The 20962-nt window shown below is 36.3% G+C and overlaps 1 protein-coding gene across 3 annotated transcripts in view; it reads left to right on the forward strand.

The window, feature by feature from the left end:
* Positions 1 to 19794, forward strand: part of zgc:174356 (uncharacterized protein LOC100137120 homolog) — a 25871-nt gene extending 6077 nt beyond the window's left edge. Inside the window, exons 4-7 of one of the 3 annotated variants that reach the window (XR_006252961.1) lie at positions 3484 to 3622; positions 4694 to 4728; positions 5461 to 5544; positions 8505 to 8523. Coding sequence is in view for 2 of the 3 variants with exons in the window: in XM_043262180.1 (XP_043118115.1) it covers positions 3484 to 3622; positions 5461 to 5544; positions 8505 to 8661; positions 19488 to 19539 (432 nt within the window). In the remaining variant the exon portion in view is untranslated. The other 2 variants (XM_043262180.1, XM_043262181.1) reach the window with 2 other exon arrangements.
* Positions 19795 to 20962: the final 1168 nt, after the last annotated feature.

Genomic DNA, 20962 nt, shown 5'->3' on the forward strand with positions numbered 1-20962 from the left:
AACTCCAAACTTTTGAACAATGGTGTCAAAGTGTTCTAAAAGTCAACATATAATAAAGTCAACCTGGTCTCATGGCTTAAACGTACCTGGGAGCACTTTTTAGCGAGACATGAAATACGTACCAATAAGTACATATCACTGCGGTGAAAAAAATTAACACTAGAGGCACAGTTTTGATTAATAAAGCGTACTTTCGCACAGTTACTTGAGGTATATCTTGTTATGACTTATTATGCTGGGATATTTGAAAACTGATGCTTTTGAACTTTAGCATCTCACATATTTCATAAACCGTTTGTTCGGGAGCGCACACAGTATGATGTACTTAAGAGGCGAGGAGCTCCTAATCGAATCCCACGTGACTACGGTTTAAAAATAGGAAGTTAAATGGCACGGTTGCATCAACAAATGTGTCTTTACATCAGTTTTGCATTTGTTAACACTATCAGGTAGGTTTAGGGTTGGATTTGGTGTAGGGCATATTTCCAACATGATAGAGCATTACCGTTTAGCAACAGTCAGAATTGATATTTCAAATCTGAACCCCCGCCATGCATACCTGTATCAACGTTATTAGAATGTGCTATTGAACCTGCGTTTTAGCGCCTCTCAGTGTACGTTCCTATTTGAAACCGAAGCAAAACGTGCAGTAAAGCACGTACAAATGGTGTTGCACAGTGCATACTTTTCTGCGACCAGGTTGGCAAAAGTATACCGTATGCTGAACAATACAGTGTGGCGCGCCCAAAGAAAATCCATGTTTAAAACTCTGAGCATTATGACTTTTACTATTGATTACCCTTTCAAAAATCATTGTCTTGTTCGTTCACCGTGGCATTAGCAGAGAAGCTCTGCAGTGCGAGGCCGTCTGTAGAGCGCTAGCGATGGGAAACAGGTTGAAGTCTGCTTTGTTTCCCGCCGTCTGTCACGAAGAACCCTTCCTCCGAGCAGGTCGATGCAGTGTCTTAGAGCGACACTTAAACAAAGCCTGCCAGTTAAGGAGCACCCTTCCTGATTGGAGAGGTGATGGCTCTCCATTTATATCAGGATACACCACTGGGGCTCCAATCGCTCGACTGCCTTTTGTGTGGAAGCTGAAGGCATCGATCCTGATAGAAGCCATTATACACTCTGTCTGTAGGGGATGTCAGCTAGCGGGCCGCCACCCAATACACCAACCGAAAAAAGTTTTAATTAACCGCAATTGAAAGAGTCATTTGGGGGGAAAAAAACGAGAAAAGGACAGACAAAAGAAACGTTTTTGAATACAAAGGCATCGCGGAGGGGAGCCGATCTCGTGCTTCTTAAGATCTGAAGCATCAAAATCTTGGCAGGTCTGGCTGCGGTGAGCGCTCGGCTCCACGCTCCTAGTTTTTTTATAAATGGCTGCGGGGCTGGAATTGACTTGTAATTAGGGTGGCGTGGAGTTGGTGAGGAATTATTAAACACTCCAGGCTCTAATGAGTTGATGAAAGTAAAAACACGGAGCGTTGACCTTTTCCGTGGAATGTTTATGCATTCCCATTATGTTTTCTGCTGTGAATCAGAGGCTGTGGCAAAGTCTGTTGACACCGGGCAGTTGGAGGAGGAGGGGGGAGGTAATTAAATCAGAACTGTTTGCATGAGCAGTCAGGGCAAATGAGTCACGACGTGCACCTCTCACGCGTGTTCGCGCGCAAATGCGGATGCAGGTGAGTTCGCTTTCGAGCTCTCTCAGACGTTCTGAGCGAGGCAGCCCGACTGTTTTTGACACTGTTTCATCAGACGCAAACCCTGAAGGTTAATTAATTCACTGGTTAGGTTCAGACGCGTCTGAGAGAATCTAAATATTTATGGGCTTTGTTTTCATACGAGCTGAACCGCAGGACTGTGTAGTGCTTATGCATTCTAGTGCGGTGCTTATGTATTTCCGAGATTACACAGCTGTTATATTACATTATTCAACATCAGCATCATTTTAAGCATTTTGAATTATACATAGATCTTAGTACTCAGCGAATTATCAGATTTATGGACGATAAAATGGCTGTAAAAACCCCGATAAATTTACACTTTAGGAGGGAGCATAGACACATCATTTATCTTTGTTGGGCAACTATATAGCAAATATTAAGAATGGATAGCAATGGTTTTCCACTATTCCCCACACCACTATATTATAAATTGAAAAAGCAACTAAAATTATGTTTTATTTATGCCATGCCAGTAGATGGCAATGTCAGTTTTGTAAAGAGAGGATAACTCCATCATTTGCACTGCGAAACTTTTATAAGTTTGCATTTTTACACCCTCAAAATGCCCTTGTCCTGTAAATGAATTGCCATAAACGTGTAAAAATTGTTCTGTGTTTAGGTAGGGACTCTACTCCCCACCTTGCAGCTAAATTAGCCAACTGATGGATGAATGTAAGTCCCACCTTTAAAGAGTCTGTCGCATTTTGAATAAGAGTGATATTTGGAAAGTCAAAGGTGCAGCCACATTAAAATTCACTGCCAAAGTCATTTCTATAGACCAATTCAGTTTTCAGTAGTGTTGCAGTCGGTGCCTTGTTCTGGAGGTGCTGTGTGTCGTTGTGGAACTACTTTGTTTGTGCTTCTAAAATAAATCTAGAAATCAATGATAAGTTACGTTTTCTCATTAGAAGGTCCTGCTATTTACTATTCAAGAGTGAGTTTTGGGCAATGAAGGGTACTACTTCCTGTTTGTCGTTTCTCCAATGGTGTTATGTTTACAAAACGTGATGCAAAGCGACGTGTAAAAAGACAGTAATTAAGTATTAAGTCATGATATTCAGTACTTACGTTCTCACTGGATGTAACAAATGCCATGTTATTGTTTTTGTGTCATAACGCCAGGACTCAGCATCACGTTATGGTAAGAACGTAACGTTTCTGTCAGACGCTTGCGGTATTCGGCCAATCACAACGCACTCGACAGATGGCCAATCAGAGCACACCAGAGTTTCGTACAAATCCACCCATTCAGAGGAGTCACCATAATGTACAGTGGAAAATAATGTCTTAAAGTTAAACCGCATGAACATTGCATCATGCCAAAATACAAAATGATGTTCTTTTTAGCAACATAACTCGTTTTAAAGAGCCAGCGGTCTTTTTCATTTCTGAATCATCTTGTCTACTCTTGAATGTACATTATCTTGACCAGACTAAAAGAAATGTTGCTGAGCCAAACAAACTGGCAAGATGGCAGCCAAAGGGACGGATGACTTACATTTTGGTTTTAGATTCTCTCTACATTTTAGCCTTATTTTAGCAATTTTTAAATTATGCATAAATCTTAAAGTGAAATGAATGGATAGAAAATGGATCCCTGTTTCGCTTCCATTAAACTCTTTACTCTTTTTTAAGTAACTTAAATACAAACGTTTTAATGGACTGAACTTCAACCAAACGATGGCAGTTTATTTTTATCTTGGCATGTTTTGTTTTTTTAGCTCTAACCTGCTGTGCTGCTTTCTGGCAGGGCTTTGGTCTGCTGGGTCTATTTCCTGTGCTGATGAGGTGTATGAAGGAGATGACATTAGCAAAACTCAGTGCTTTGTTCAGAATCGTCTCATACGTCCTCCTCGCCCTCTCAAGCAACACATGGATGGTCTTCCTCGGTAAGCTCCCATCACTCAAATGACTCAAATGGTTTGTATATATGATATATTGACATAATGAAGCTCCTTGCAAAGTTATTGCACATGAAGAATGATTGAGAAAACCATTATGTCAAGTTAATGATGCGGTAGGGTCAATCATGTGATTTATTTGTCCAGACCTGTTAATTTATTCAAAAATGCATTAAATATGCAATTCATCCATACAGCTACTTGAATGCACATATTCTATAATAAGCTGTAGTTGATTTCTGAATTCAAATTCATTTTGATCTTTTCTTGATGGCATGACGTAGTTTTTTTGGTTTATAAAAGTGACATAATACTACAATATACTTATTATTAAAAGGTACTGCATATATTACACTACCATTCAAAAGTATTAAAAAGAAATGGATACTTTATTGATTGATATATATATATATATATATATATATATATATATATATATATATATATATATATATATTTATATATAATAAATAAAATTAATAATTTGTTTTAATTTTTATATAAAATAAAAATAAATATATGAAAACATGAGTAAAAAAATTAAATAAATATATATATATATATATATATATATATATATATATATATATATATATATATATATATATATTATGTGGTAGACGTTCTAATAAATATGTTAAATTAATATATAATTAAATATATTATGCAATTTTATTAATTATTTAGATTTTATTTTAAGTTTTAGATTTGTCGTGTGTCGTGTGGTAGTGATATGTGTCATGTTGTCGTATGGTAACATTTCAAGGTTTTACACTTCAAGATGGTTAGAAACAGCACAACTGACCCTATTTCGAACCTGTCAGCGGGCATATCAAAGCATATCTTTCTTCCCTGAAACAATGTAGATTTCTTTTGTCAGCATGTGACATGCACAAAGCAAATGTTTCCCACTCGAGACCGGCGGGCTTCACTTGAGCCGCCCGTTTTTAACAAGACAGTCAAATGGCTAAACGTTTCGGAAAAACAGTCTACCTGACCGGACTTTATATGGTTCGCATTCATTCCTCGCTGCTGTCTGAACTCCTTGCCTTGTTCCAGGGGGGCCCCGCCTCTAAAGAGGAGTTCTCAGAGTGGTAAGTAATGATAACATTGTGCCGGCCTTCATAGACGGCCACTCTCACGGAGCGACAGCCGGATCTGCGTTAATACTGTTAATTAAATAAATGGTTGTGGAAATTGTTATTCTAATCGATGTGGCAGACGAAAGCCTTTTAAAGGGAGATGAGTGGCGGCTCTGATGAATAATCAGTGCCGGGGAGGGTGGAATTTGCATGCTGGTCTTTTCTGTTGGCTGCGATAATGAGGGGCACAGCGGCGGCACACGGGAGTCATAACCTCTATTCTGAAAGTACAGCGCATGTGTGGTGTGTGCAGAACCGACACACACACACACACACACACAGATACACCCCTACCGCATACGCATCAACGCAAATACAGAAAATCTTTTGTTCTCTCGAGGATCTGCTTTTCTTGATCACGCATGATCAGGCTGCCGCGACGAGCGAGTGACTTTACATTCCGAGCCATTAGAAGAAGCCCATGCTCTGTAATCACAATTACCTCACGGAATTTCATACATATAGATTAAGCTCGTGAATTATTGAATATTCCATTTAGATTCACTTACACTTCAGAGCTGGTTAGCGTGACTCTGGTCTCACTAGTTAATTGCGGCTTTGTGTTTAATTTTAAGTAACGTTTCTTAATGTAGAGTAAGCCTATGAAGGGCTACGAGAGTCGTTTACTGTTAATCTTAGCACTTTTATGAACTGGTTTGTGTGGTTTGTCCTGTGGTTTTGTAGTTGCTGTAATCGGCGCCCCATCTGGTATCAGCCAAGCAGTGATTCGTTCTTTGTGTTCTGCCATCGTAGGAGCTGACGAACAAGGTATTGTGATAGAATTTTTACAATTCATTGAATTTGCAATTCAGAGAGACACTCCAAAAATAAAGCACTACGATTATGAATGTCCATGGTTTTGTATGGTAAAATCGTGTTTTGTAGTGCTTTTGGAAATCAACCAACGTTGTTTGTAGTAAGACTACAGTAACCACATATTTACTGTAATATACTCTACTATACTATTCAGCTAGGATATTTACAATTAAACATAAAAAATAATAATAAACTTGCCAATAAACTTGGTTAATGGAATTTTACAATAGCAACGCCATGGTTAATTTTCATATGAGAGATGCGTTTGTTTGCGTGTTTTGTAGAATACTGTGTGTAGAATATTGAGGCTTTCAGATATCACCGTGTTAATAAAATGTTTGGACGTTATGTGAAAGTAAAAGCATGATTTTTTTTGACAGATATAAAAGTAAAAAATGAATGGTAAAATCATGTTTTTAGTCCTTTTGGGTAAAAATACTTATGGTATTTATAGTAAAATAAAAACAACAACAGATTTAATTGTGCTATTTATAAAAGTAAAAGTTGTAAATAAAAAAGTTGCAATAAAAATTATAATTATAAATAAACAAAATAAACAAACAAACATGTTTTTAATATGATAACGTGCTAATAGTTAATATGATAACGTACACAATAGTTAATGAATATAGTAATATATATATATATATACACACATACATATATATATATATATATATAATAAAAGCTATCATAAGTTTTTTTTCTATTTTTTGTTATATGGTGTCATGTTAAACCATGTTTTTGCAGAAATACAGGTTTCTCTATCAATACCATGTTTATACCGTGTTTTTGTACAACATCAATTACTTGCAAAGTTGCTTTGAAACTATATGTGTTCTAAAAAAAATTACACAAATCAATTCAGCTGTTCTGAATCTTAGAAGGAATACCGCGGATATACAATAGTAATTATTCAGTACCGTGCTATTATAACGTGAAACCATCCCTGTGTGTGTTTTAATTAGAGTGTATTGCATTGACTAATGCGTTCACCACAGCGTTCCTTTCTTCTCCCCGTTTGATCTACAAGCCCGCAAATGAGCTGAAATATCCTGAGGAAACTGCAAAGTGTTTTGACCTTCATATGACAAATAGATTTGAGTCATGCCTTTCTTTTAAGTCTTTACTTTCTTTGACATTTGTTTCTGCCTGATAACGTAGCTAAAAGCCCAAGATTTAATCTCCATTGTCCTTTCACAAATCCTTAATTAGAGGCGTTGCGGTATGCATAATTAACTGGGGAACTGAACACCGGCTTTCTCAAAAAAAAAAAAATAAATAAAAAAAAATCATAGAATTATCAAACTCGGCTAAGTGGAAAACAATGCAGGAGGAACAGAGCAACAACAAACAACAGCTTGAGTACACTTTCATATTCATACACCCACCCCGGCTTGTTCCCTCCGCTCACGCGGCGCGCAGCTGTAAGCCAAACCGAAAAGAAATATCCATTTAGTTTGCGGACACAAACATCTTTCTTCCCATTACTTTTATTTATTTTCCTGTTGATGCAAGAGTGATACAGCCGTGAAAGGACACGGTGATGACAGGCCATTGCCATCCATAAATGCGCAGTTTTCTCCGCGGCGAGCTGCCTCTTTCCACTTTGACAGCCGTTTTCCTCGGCTTGTGTCTCAGATTGGATGTGTCACCGACTCTATTGCGGTCTCCAGTCATTCCGGGCCACTCACGCGACTTCCAGCTCCGGGGAAGATCAATAAGTATTGCATGTTCCAGGCACTTACGGGCTGCCCTGATGCTCCGAGACTCATTCTGCTCCAGTTAGTCAGAGCAGTCACGAAGTTCAGCGTAGCTCAGGGAGATATTTTATCAAAGTGGATCAAACCATTATTCATGCCAACGATCTACTGCACGGACCTCAGTTTCCACGGCTATTATTCTTTCGTTCAGATAAAATCATAGGTTATGAATTTCACGCGCGTCGACGGCATATTAATGATACGGCTCCGGCTTTATGCACAACGTTACGGTCTTTATTAGAAACACGTGTTTTCCGTTTAGGGGTAAGTGTTGGGTTGCACTACGCATTCATTTATTGGTCCCACTTCATGTTAAGTGGCTTTAGCTGCTACGCATTTATATAAAACATAATTACGTTCATGTAGCGTTTTAAAACACTTTTCCTTTTTAGGATTAGGCACAGGTTTGGTGGTTTAAGGGACGGTCAACAGCGTAATTCATTCACAGAATTTTTCATATTTCTCAGGTTCTCAGAAACAGTAATCGACAAAGATAGGTAACTTCTGTGGTGATGAAAGAAAACTAACAAATATAGCAGAAGAGAAATCAAAGGGGGAACAATATGGATTATTTTGGTCAGAAGAGAGAAGTGTTTCTTTAATTTAACGTCGCTGTAAAAACACAAGGAGTTAGAAATGTACATTATTGTTATTATTATTATTATTATTTAAAAAACAGCAGTAGATTTATGATGTTAATAACTGTGGAGAAAAAGCTCCTTTCTGATATGGCCAAAATGCAGCTTATTATTAATCTGGCTGACAATTTTAAATATGGTCACAATTTAACAGAAGTTAAAATACTTTCTTTGTTCCATCAACTTAATTCACAAATAAAAAAAGAACAGTATGAAAACACTTTTCTTTTCTTTGCTGAACAAAATAAAAAAATATATACATTTTTTACCCCTAATAATATTTACAGTTTTTTTGTGCTGTGATTTCCCATTCATGTTATAAAAACATCTATTTTCCTCCTCCTTTGTATGTTGAGCCAGCAAGCTAATTGTAATATTTTACTGTTACAAAAAATAAACAAGTAAATAAAAACACAGTTCACCGAAACGTAGCCAACTAAGCCTGATTGGGCTGGATTTCTCAGGATGTCCGTTTCACGTCTTTATTCACATTGAATGTCGATGTTCGCAGGTGCCATGTTCTCCTTCTCAGCCTCAGCGGAAGCGACCTGCATCCTTATTGCTGCTATGATCTTTAATGGGCTGTACCCCCTGACCCTGCCTACCTTCCCCGGGATGCCCTTCATCATCATGGCAGTCTTCATATTCATTGAGCTCATTCTCTTGCAGTAAGCCAATCTTTCCTTTGTATGGAGTCTACAGCACGTACGCTGTATTATTATTTTGTGTAATATTATGACATTAATACATGCAGAACCTTCTTTCTTAGTTTATTTCGTAATTTATTCATGTTATGGATTTTCAAATACAGTTATTCGGTCATTTCACTATTATAAGTTATGCTGATTGATTGATCGATTAAGCGATCAACATTTTTTGGTTACACTCTATATCAGGTGACCTTAACTACTATGCGCTTACATTAAAACTAACTTAAGTGTATTTATTGTGTTCGTGGATGTACACAATAAGTGCATCGTAACAAATGCTTAGTTTACATAAAGTGGGACCATACTTTTTTTTATAATCATTTGATGAGACATTTTAAGAGACTTTTATGTTTTGTTCTACAGCATAAATGGCACACAGTCATACTTTAGCGTAAATTTATAATCTGTGAGCTTTAAATGCTTTAATGAAGCGCACATTAGTGCTGGCGGAAAATAAGAAAAAAGAAAGAAATAAACCTAACCGCGCAGTCCTTCTGCATCCAAGTTGCTAACCGTTCTTGCGGTAAACGAGTCGTGGCCGTCGCCGTATCTAGCATGAAATCATTATACACCGCGCAACAGTTTCAGAATATTATCTGAGGTGTGACTATTTGCAATTTACGTTGCAGAACAAAACAGGACTCTTCGGGTAATGTTAATATCCACAGACTGCTGCTCTAAAAGCCCATTAGAAATTCCTGAGAGAACCCACGGCTCAAAAATGCTAATTCTCTTCTGGGTATTAGGGCTACAAACTGAACACCTCTATTCAATTTATTTGTATAGAGCTTTTCACAATACTTATTGTTCAAAAAGCAGCTTTACAAAGAATAGCGACTTAAACCCCCAGTGAGCAAGCCAACTCGACGCTGGCAAGCAAAAACTTCCTAACATATTTAAATAGATGAGGAAGAGCGATTCCAAGACACAGTTCTCACGTATTTAAAAGCACACGCGGTGCATCCATATATTTTCCTTTAAGCAGATGTAATCCACTTACATGATATTAATAATAATTATATTCGTTATTGGCTTATTTGTTTTTCAATTAAATGTCATGATCAGTGTTCTCCTATTTTTCTCTTTCACAATTCACAATAGCGCCTCAGATATACAGTGCGATTGTTGGCATGGCAACTGTGTTGGTCAAATGAGGTCACAATTATCCAATTTTAATGTTAATTGCTTGCTTAGTGTCAGGGATAATTGCATTAAATATTCATTTTGAGGTAATATCAAGTGGAGCCATGGTTTAAAAATGATGCTTATTTCAATAGCTGGTTAATAAGATACTCACACGAACAGTATTGTGTTTCAAAAATATACTTAATAGCGACTGAGAGGAAACATCCAGGAATATTGTCCCAGGCCTTGTGATTCGGTCCACTAGTGGTACCTCCCAGTGGTTTTGCTTCAAGATTAAGACTTTAAACGCAAAATGTCTAGCATGCAAAATAATTGAACTTACAAGGTAAGTAATGTTTTAATGCAAAGATCTCATCAATATTGAATGCTACTCACGAACCGCGTATACAGTGCAATAGGTCTAAAACTTTGAAGTGTGTCCGCATCTCCATTGATTTGGATTTTTATATATTTAGAGAAGATGAGCTTGACATATTGTGTGATAATAGCATAACGTACTGTAAGTACTTACATTTGTCATGTGGAGAAATACGGAGGATGGCAAATTAGATATTGATCCATCTCTTGCGTATTCTTCAGCATTTACAGCGAGAGAGGGATCTTAATACATTTCTGCTCTTCACATGAGCGCTACACGTCTAAACTCAATCTAGCCACTAAGGTCTGGTTTCAAGTAGACTCATGTTTTCAAAAAATGTTATTTAAGGTTTCTGCAAAAGGTAATTTGTAGACTTTTACGGGAGGTCATCGGAGTTTGTGCTTGTTTGAGGACCTCTGGCTGTGGAATTAAATGGCCGTTTGTTAATTAAACATGTTATTCTAAAAATAGAGTGCTGTTTTACAATAACATGCATTACGACTATGTGACGGTGGTGATGGCTCTTGATAAATGCTCTTTATATAATGGTCTTCCCATTTGCCATTAAATGGACAGATGGGCAACTTCTACCAAAACACATTACTATGTCTGATTCGACCGAACCACATTATGTTACATTAGAGCACGGTGCTAGCAACACCAAGGTCATTTCTAGGAAATCTGTGAAGTGATGCAATGTATTCGTTTCATGCAAATCTAAGCAACTTTGGATATAAATATCGGCAAATTGTATAAATGTAAATGTAGTAAATGGAATCCACTATTATTGTATAAACTCAAAATACGTTTATATAAGGTTTTCAGTGACACAAGGCTGTGTACACAACCTTTTTAAAAGATTAAAGAATTAAAAAAAATACTACTTTAATTAAACAAGGATTCATTAAATTGACAGTAACTGAAATAAATAAAATATGTATATTTAGTACAGATTTCTGAGCTTTTTATTTACTTATGTATCAATGAGTCTTAAAATGTATCTTGTTTCCAACCAAATTATAGAAATTTACAACCATTTAAAGAAATATAAAATGCTTCTTGAGCAGCAAATCAGCATATTAGAATGATTTCCGAGGGATCATGTGACTAGACTTAGAGACATAAATGACACTTTAAAACATATTATTTTCATTATTCAAAATGTTTATCGTATTACCGTTATACTGAACTTTGATAAATGCAGCCTTGGTGAGCATAAAAGAGTTCTTTCTCCTTCTTATAAACATTTGATAAGGACAATGATGTAAATGGTACAAGACAGTAACATATTCAACCAGCTTCAGCCAAAAGTAAAACTAATCCAATAAAATGTGTGAGTTTAGGCGGCATTCATTTTATCTCATTGATCCAAAAAGATAACCTGCTACGCGCAATCAGAGTAATAGCTCTTTCAAGGGGTTCCCTGAAAAGCTTTGATCTAACTGACGCACTTGTCAGGTTGGCAATAAATAGCTCTACCGCCTCCGTTATCAGCCTTCAAATTGATTCTGACGTGCATTTGATGTTCTTCCTCAGACTATATAATTAAGTGATTGTCTTAGGTAATGAAGGCATTAAGTAATGTACACCTGCAATAAAGTCTGTGTGTGGTGGGTAGTGAAGTGTAGCATGGTTATCACACCCAGGCTGTAATTACACCACTAATGGGCTGTTCCCGGAGGCAGTGCCCGCTCAGGGTCGTGCAGTCTCCTCTGCGTCCCGAGCAGCCCGCTATTAAACCTGTGCAATTCAGAGGAAGACATACGGTTCTTAATCCATACTTAATCCATTATCCTGCTGGGAAATGATACGTGTCAAATCAAAAATTGCAGGCCGTCTCGCGAATACTCAAATTACACCCTTTGAAGTTTGGCTTTTTCATTTGCGTCGAGTGAATTTGCATACGGCACACATAAAGGCAAAATAAGATTATTGCAAACTTGCAAAACTTAAAACACTTTTTATTGATTCGGATTCCAATTCCAATTCTGCTTGTTGATTACAATTGTTATCAATGCACAATTTAAACCCATTGTTATAATAATAAAATACATGAAGATATCAAACATTTATTTTGTCTTTTTGCTAAACTTTCGGCTTAACTTTTTCCTAAACTTTCCTAAATATATATATATATATATATATATATATATATATGGCAGCAAGTTTACTGTGCTGCTGTCATTTTAAGACAAGCGAACAAGCGCTGAATTTAGTTCTCGTTCTCAAATGTTAACATTAAAATGTGCACGAAGTAATTAATAAGTGGAATTGAAATGTGTGTCTTACTTTGAAAAGTTGGAACCGGTTCTTGATACCTAACCGACCTTTCTTTCAAAGTAAACTTGCTTAGTAGCACACCTGGTAGCGCGCTTGCTACCCTGAAATGATACACGCAACAATAAACATAATAAAAAGTTCATTTGAGGAAAAAAAGAAGATAAACCTAAACACGCTTTTAGTGCCGTTCACTGCACATTTCACTTTGAAAATGCAGCGAAATGCGCAAGAAGCAACGCAGTCACTTTGCAGGATGTCAAAACAGTCGCTTTTTTCGATGAGCCTGGGTGGATAAATGCACGAACGGTGTGGGTTTGAACACCCCTGCACTACATAATACCGCTCTTATCAACATGAAAAAGCTTTTCGGAGGAAACAAATGCGAAACGTGACTAACCACTAGTTATTTCGTTCATTGTCATCTGTGCCAAGAGCTTCTCCGAGCTTCCATCTCAGCCTTCAGGGATGTTTCTGTTTCACGTGTGTGTGTGTGTGTGTGTGTGCTCGTGCAAATCTCGAGATGTCAGTCAAAGCGCGGAGGAATTGCAGAGTGTATGATACCTGACCCTATGGAATATTGATGAGTCTGAGGAGAAATAAAAGAGAATAAAAGAAAAAGTAATGACAGAGTCCGGGTGGGTGAGTAAGAGCAGTCTGCCTCTGTGGTGCCACTGACTCAAATCAGAGTTTACACAAGGACTCAAGAGACTGCAGACTTAAGACCGGTCTTAATCCATCCATCAAAGCCTCTCTCTCATTACGCTCCACAATTACCGGGACTATGAAGGGCTTGTCTGTTAAAATCTAACTTCAAACGCTCTTTTTTGTATTTAAGCGCTTAGGCCCTCTTTCTTTTCCCTTCATCTCTGGCCTCATATTCAGGATTTCGAATGTGATTATATCTGCTCAAACACCGTAACTAGAGCTGTACTGTTTAGAGAGAGTGTTTACACCGGTGGCACGTGACTTAAAGGCAATGCAAAACGAGGTTGGATTTCATAAATAATAAAAACCACACAATGTGCCCCGTCGCCCTGAGCCTCCTCTGGGTTCTTGCTTTGGTGACGTAATGCTGCAGAAGGCCATTTCAAGTCGGCAAGACTGCAGGTGTGCCATTTAATGTCGGACCGATGTGTTATTTGAGGAACATGGAAATGCAAAATAGGCATTCTTTGAAATAATATTAAAAAAAGGGTTTTAAAGCGTGCAGGATGAAGTTTTTAAAGGGGTTAATTCTACCAAAAACGAAAAGTCTATAATCATTTACTTACAAGAACGTCCGTCCAAATAAACCACAAGGCTTTCATTCGTCTTTCTGACACAGAGAAAGATAATTCTCATCCGTGCAGCTAAAAATTTCAGGCTTCAGAAAGGTCATAAAGACATGATTATCAAATCAATTTTAATCGAGCAGCTCAAATCAAGTTTTCTGAAGAGACACCATCACTTTATACGGCGAACAGATTTAATCAAGGTCAGATATAAACATTGATCAAAACTCATTAAGTATTGAATTCATTGCATATGTGTATTTTTCTTCAAAATAAGCGTTTCTTTCTGGCTGCTATGTATAGGTTTCTATTTAAAGTACAGGTACTCACGAATGGGCTGAGGCTAGGATTTAGCACATTTGAAATGGTATCGTAGTCTCATTATTGACCAAGATGGCTTTTAGAAGTTTCTGCATCTGAACTCTTCATATATGTAAATAGGATTATCTTATATCTTAAGACCCATACGTTATATTGAAGATTCAGTAGATATTTTCCAGGTCATATTTTAATCACAACATACAATACGTTACGATATATATAGTTCAATTTGGAAGCAACATGTGCAATCCTTAATACGGTGGTTCTGTAAACGGGTAACAGAGTTTTGGCAGTCATTTAATTCTACATCAACTTAAAATTTCATTAAAACCAATCATTTATTTCTTACAAGCAAAACGCTGCTTCTATATAAAAGCAGGAAAATTGGAGTGGCGTGTTATGGTCAAATGGCATCAAATTACTGACTGCATCCACGCGAGCAGCGTGCGTATTGTAGGTTGCCGCTAAATATGCTGATTTGTGTCACTTAATAGTAACTACATCCTCCTTACTGAATGAATGCACGACGTGACACAACCCCTCGCTCATTTAAATAGTGACTCATCGCCACCTACCGGGGATTTACGTTTTAAATCTACAGTATCATCCTCCTTATTGCTTTATTTCTTATATTAATAATACACTTAACGGAAGAATATGAAAAAAACATGACATACAATTAATAAGGCTAGAAAAACTTCTGAATGCTCCTTTAAATCAATTTAAGTTTACGAAATATTGTCGCTTAATAGCAAAGGTGTGACCGCGGTCTAAATAGGGGCGCTTTTAACTCTCCAGGGGGTACGCCACTGTAAAAAGTTTGAGAACCACTGCCTTAATGTATAATGTAAAAAAAAAGTAAATAAAGATTTTCTTTAAAAATCGATATGTCACAATCGCTGTTAATGCAGCCTGTCTGTTTGTACATAGTGTTGTGTTTGAAAGTATTCGCGTGGCAGGATTGTAAGCGTGTTGCACAATGATGGGGCAAGGTGTTTGTGGAGTTCTTCAGTCATCCGTAACACAGCTGAGGTAAAACTCATTAAGAATTCAGGACTTGCTGAAGATGTTTTGCTGCTCATCCAGGTAAAAACCGGCGGAAAGCCTTTTTTCTCACATTTGTATTTTAGAAAGGTGCAAGAAGAATAGATTTTCACACTTCAGAAGTGTGTGTGTGTATGTGTGTGTGTGTGTGTAAACATGACCGATCCGAAATCTGCGGCCTATACAATATTTTTCAACAAATATTCCACATTCTTTTTTAAAGTGGTTCAATGAATCAAAATTACAGTTAAATAGTAATACTATTACATTTCACGTAATATTTCTGGCATAAACATCTTCTACAGTAATATGTTTGAAAATTCCTGTAATGCAAAGCTGAGTTTACGTCAGTCATTACTCCAGTGTAACACGATCCTTTAGAAATCATTCTAATATGCTCAATTACTGATCAATAAGCATTTCATGATTAAAATGTATTGTTATTAGTAGCAGTAGTTGAACTAGCGTGGACATATATTGTGCAGGGTTCATGATGAACGGAAATATTTAGTAAAAATCTATGTTTAGTTTGGCATTTAAATAGTCTTCGCTGAATTTTAATAAACAAACCAATAAATGGGAACATGGCTAACCCAGACATTTGATCAGCAGTGTTAAAATAATACTATGACTACACTAAAGGCAGAAGCGTGATGCCGTTTCAGGTAGACATGAACGGCATTTAAATTTGTACACAGTGTATTGCTAAACCTCCTGTGATCATTTAAAGTGGATTTATTCTGTTTTTCGATGAAAACAAATCCACAACTCAAACTGGACCTTTATTGCAGAGCTTGAAGCTAATACGTGCGTGGCAGTTGGTCAATACATTCCTCTCGTTTTAATTGTTTATTTATTTATCGGCTCCACTGAAGAAATGTGTATTGGCGTTAGCCTAGAGGGAAGTACAGTGTTGAGATCCTCGGAGTAAATTGTGTGTCTGGTTACCATGGCGGCACCATGAAAACGAGCGTTGCTTTGCGCTGTGAATCTATAATGACGGAGAGTTCCAGTCTGGAGATTATAAAAGAGATTTGTGAGTGCCGCGGCCAAAAGATGCACTGCTTTGACATCTGCACCTCAGGTTTTGTAAAGCGGCCCTTTTTCGTGTCACGAAAACTCATTTCATATTGCAGAGTGTTGTTAAGATTAATGTTTGATGACTCTTGAGTTTATTGGACAGACGCGGGATGCGTGTGCGCTCTTTCGAATGTGGAGAGGAGGTCCTTTGCATGGCTGCCTTTAAATATGCAAGACCCCCGAGACTTTGTTTGTTGTTTCAACTCCTGTTCTATTTTCATCATGAATAATTAGGGCTTTTTTTCCTCAGCCAAAACAACAGCGTGGCGGTTTTGCAGGTGTAGGTTATGGCCCAGCGCCTTAAATGAACCTGTGAACTGAAGCAAAAATGTAAAACCCCCACAGGCTACAAATGTAAAACTTATATTTAATATTCCAAATGTGCAAAAATAAAATAATGTTAGTTCAATGTCATTTAATTTAATAATTATCTATAATAATTGGCACGCAACAAAATAATTACATAGCAATTTTGTTATTGTTACTTGTTGTTGTTTATTCTTATATATATATATATATATATATATATATATATATATATATATATATATATATATATATATATTTACAATTTAAAATAATTAAAAACACAAAAACATTAAATACTACATTTAGTTATATTCCAATTAAATTAAATTATGCATTAAATAAAATTTTAATAAAATAACAACATAACAAATTATTAATTAATTAAAAATAAATTATTATTATTATTGTTAATAATAATAATAATAATAATAATAATAATAATAATAATAATAACAATAATAATAATATTTATAATGTAAAAATAACTAAACAAAAACATGAAATGTTATTTATATTTCAAGTGTACACATTGAACTATATTAAATTAAATTAAAATCAGATTTTATTCTACTAATTTCTTTTAAAACAGCTGTTTTTGTATTACATAATCATAATAATTACAAATGACAAACACAAAAATATTAGTTACATTTAGATTATATACTGAATTGTATTTTAAAAACAGAATAAACTATATCATTTTGAATTTTATTCAAATAATTTTGTTTAAAACAGCTGTTTCGTTTAAAAATAATAAATATTATTATTGTTATCATCATCATCATCATCATCATCATCATTATTATTATTATTATTATTGTTGTTTTATTGTTTCTAAAATGTATCAAATTAAATGATAAGAAAGTAACCTCAAGTCATTAAAAGAACAGTTTCTCTCAAACTCCTCACAATGAGACGGTAATTTCGAATGTGCTGAAATGATACTATTTTCTGATACCATTTTGCAATTAGCCCCCTATTCAAGCTCCGCGTGCCTCAGACAACGAGGTTCAGCTAAACTTTTGGTACGACTGCAATGCCATCGGCCAGCGAACACGGTTCAGCACCTGTACTCTCTCATTAAGCACGAAAATAAAGGCCTATCTCGCTGTCTGCCAAAACCAGATGCGTTCAGACTGAGCCGTGTGACACACCTGCACTCTGCCTGACAACAACAATTAGCCGTCCACGCTGCAGCGCAATCCAACCCTCTGCCGAATCTGTTTAATTAGCGTCATTCAAGGCCCGCTCTGTTAAAGTCCCTTTCTGAGATTCCACGTGGAGGGAATGGCTTTTGCATATTTATTATTGACCTATCCCAAACAACCATTACGCTCATATACAACTATGCTTATTTTCCCTCGTATGGCCATGCCCTGGAAAGCTAAAATATTTATCGGGATATGGAGACGGACTTAGATGAATGTGTCTGGAAATGGGAGAAAGTGCTTCTCTGATTGCGTATTTGCGAGTTGCGAGCAAATAATTAATTCAGCCAGCTGCTGTTGTCAGAAGTGTTAGTCAAATTTTTGGATAGCCATTGTGTTTACTGGTCTGACATCCTGGCATTTTATCTTTTGTGAAAATTGATTCTCTCTGGTTCCTCTGCTCACCGATGTTTACGGTAACCCTTTACGAATTATTACAAAGCAAATATATAGCATGTATTAAGCACGGTGAAACCGGAAGAAAACAATACTAGGGTCTTGTAAGCGGTTGCTAGGGCATTGCAGTGCAGTCGCTAAGGTGCTTTAAGTGTTTTTAACAAGTGTGTTGCTCACTGCTCAGCTCAAGTCTCTGTGATTTTCTTGTCATTATTTATGGCTTGGGTACCACTTCAGTGTAAGTCTATGAGCTTTTTTCTATTTGTATTATATATATATATATATATATATATATATATATATATATATATATATATATATATACCTGAAAAAGAAAATTAAAACACATTTTCTCAATTTAGTTTAAACTCTTTAAAACATTGATAATCTTAGTGTTTGCTTAACATTCAGATCTGGTAATATTACTTATAGCAATTTTTTTATTAAATAATTAAATAATTAAATAATTAAAAAGACATTTTAACACCAGTTAATTTGTTTCTAATTATTGTCGGCACCCAACTAACATGATTTATCTTTATTACATCATTTATTATTCACTTGAACCATCTTGGATAATTGTGGCATATTTTAATTACTTGATGCGATACAAATTTTTGCAGGCCATTCATTCCAATGAATCAAGCGGCGGGTGGGCTATTTTGAGTACATAAACAATATTTATTATTATTTACAGATTCTACGTATAGTTATATGGAGGTTTTTGTAAATAATAATGAATTTAATATTAAAATCACTACTCAACTCAACACTAAACATACAGTCCAAATATACAAAATAAACGATACATTAAAATCTGTGAAATTAAAATAAATATTTACTAAATTACAGGTCTACTCGCATACAAGTATCGAGGAATTATGCTGCAATGCCTATACGAAAAAAAAAACATGACACAGTCGCATTCATCCACGTGCCGACCCTTTTTTTATCCAAAATGCAATAAAACTCATTTTTCCTTTCCCACCGAGCGACCAGAAAAGACTTCAACCGCTAGTGAAAACCACAGAGACAGGAAGGTTTTAGTTTGCCCTTGACATTGCATAAACCTCCGTGTGAATTATGAATGGCCTATTTATGACACCTGGTGGCCTGCTGCCATTCCTAAGCCACCGAATTACACGCACACAAGTTATTATTCATTTATAACGCTTTTCCTTCTTTATTTGACAAAGATGCATTTCCGTGATCAAATGTTATCGTTTTAAATGAAATAACACGCTGATTTCAAACTGCATTCGTGCTCAAATCACTGTAGGGGAGGGAGATTTACATAAAGTCTATTGTGAAGTACGGAGAGTCTCTGTTCTGCGGCGCTTGCTCTTATTGTGTCTCTCTGTTGGCTTTTAGGTGGATCAGCGAGATGCCCGCCACTCATCCTCGCCTTGTGCTTTCAGACTGAATCTCCTCCTTCTGGGTTATTCTTTCAGCACAAAGTGGATCCGTGATTGGATATCGCATGCTTTTCTATGGCAAACTGATCTTCTCTAAATGCATCCAAGTTTCCTTTTTTTTGTGAGGAACGCACTACTGACCGGCACATATTCCATCGGAAGAAATTCGTGAAACCCAGATGAATTCACTAGTCGCACTTTAAACCGATTCATATGCAATATATGTAAATACTGTATAATAAATGACAAACTACGGAATGACATCAAGCAGAAAAGTCTCTCTGTGTTCTTTAGTGAGTTGAAATGCACCGCGGTCTGCCTGAGCGTGTGATGAGAAAGCATTAATAACCTCTTAATAAAATTAGAACAGCGAAAGGTCAGCTCTAGAATTGGAAGAAGTAAATGAGAATCGCTGCAGTGAATTGTTCTCCCCGATAAGACGTTCACCACAATTATACTGACACCGGGTAGAATCCTGGAGATGTTGGACAATTAATTACAGTACATTTCATGCATAAAGTTGAGATTTAAGTCGAGTTTAAAAGCGGTTTCTCCATTAACTGGGCCACAGACATCTCTCTGTGGCTCTTTGTCTCAGAACTCAGAGTGGCAGAAAGCCATATGGGCTCTGCTGTCAACCGCAAAACTTCAATCAAAGGTAGTCTGGTGGGGAAGGAGCTAAATATGGAAGAGAAGATTATATGGGAGGTTTGTTTATGGACTTTTGAAAAGGTAAGTTTCTTTTTCACCGAAATGTACACAAGGCTGTCGTGAATTAACTTCCTCAATGCGGAATAGATGGTGTTTATGGTACAGCTATATTAGTGTTAACATAAAGATGGCATTTATATCCAAGTTTACCTAAGAAACCTGATGTATTTCCGGACGAAACTGGATATTTTTGGTGAAAAATGTTGAGCAGAAGTTGATTTCATGCATTGGGAATTGACTGGGTGGTAAAATGTATTTCTATGACATGAATGTAAAAAAAAAGTAAACACACACACACACACACACACACACACAATGTGTTCAATAATATATTTCTCATTATTGAAGATTAATACAAAGAATAATCTTAATAATATTTTAAGATCAGTATTTAGTTGTATTCTTACTTTAACCTTCATACACACACACACACACACACACAGTACTACTGATACTAATCAATCAATTAATCATTTAAAAAATCTGGAATCTGAGGGTCAAAAAATAAATAAATAAAACCGTTTTGAGAAAATACGGTTATTTTCATATTACTACTTAAAAATTAGTCTTACATATTTATTGAGTAGGGAACCTTTACCTAATATCCTAAAGATTTTTTTGCATAAAAGAAAAATGTATAATTTTGACCCATACAATGTTTGTTGGCTGTTGCTGCTTATGATTGGATTTGTTTTTCTATTCTTTTTCTGTTCACCCGCT

The sequence above is a fragment of the Puntigrus tetrazona genome, chromosome 17 (assembly GCF_018831695.1).
Source record: "Puntigrus tetrazona isolate hp1 chromosome 17, ASM1883169v1, whole genome shotgun sequence".
In the NCBI taxonomy this organism is placed as follows: Eukaryota; Metazoa; Chordata; class Actinopteri; order Cypriniformes; family Cyprinidae; genus Puntigrus; species Puntigrus tetrazona.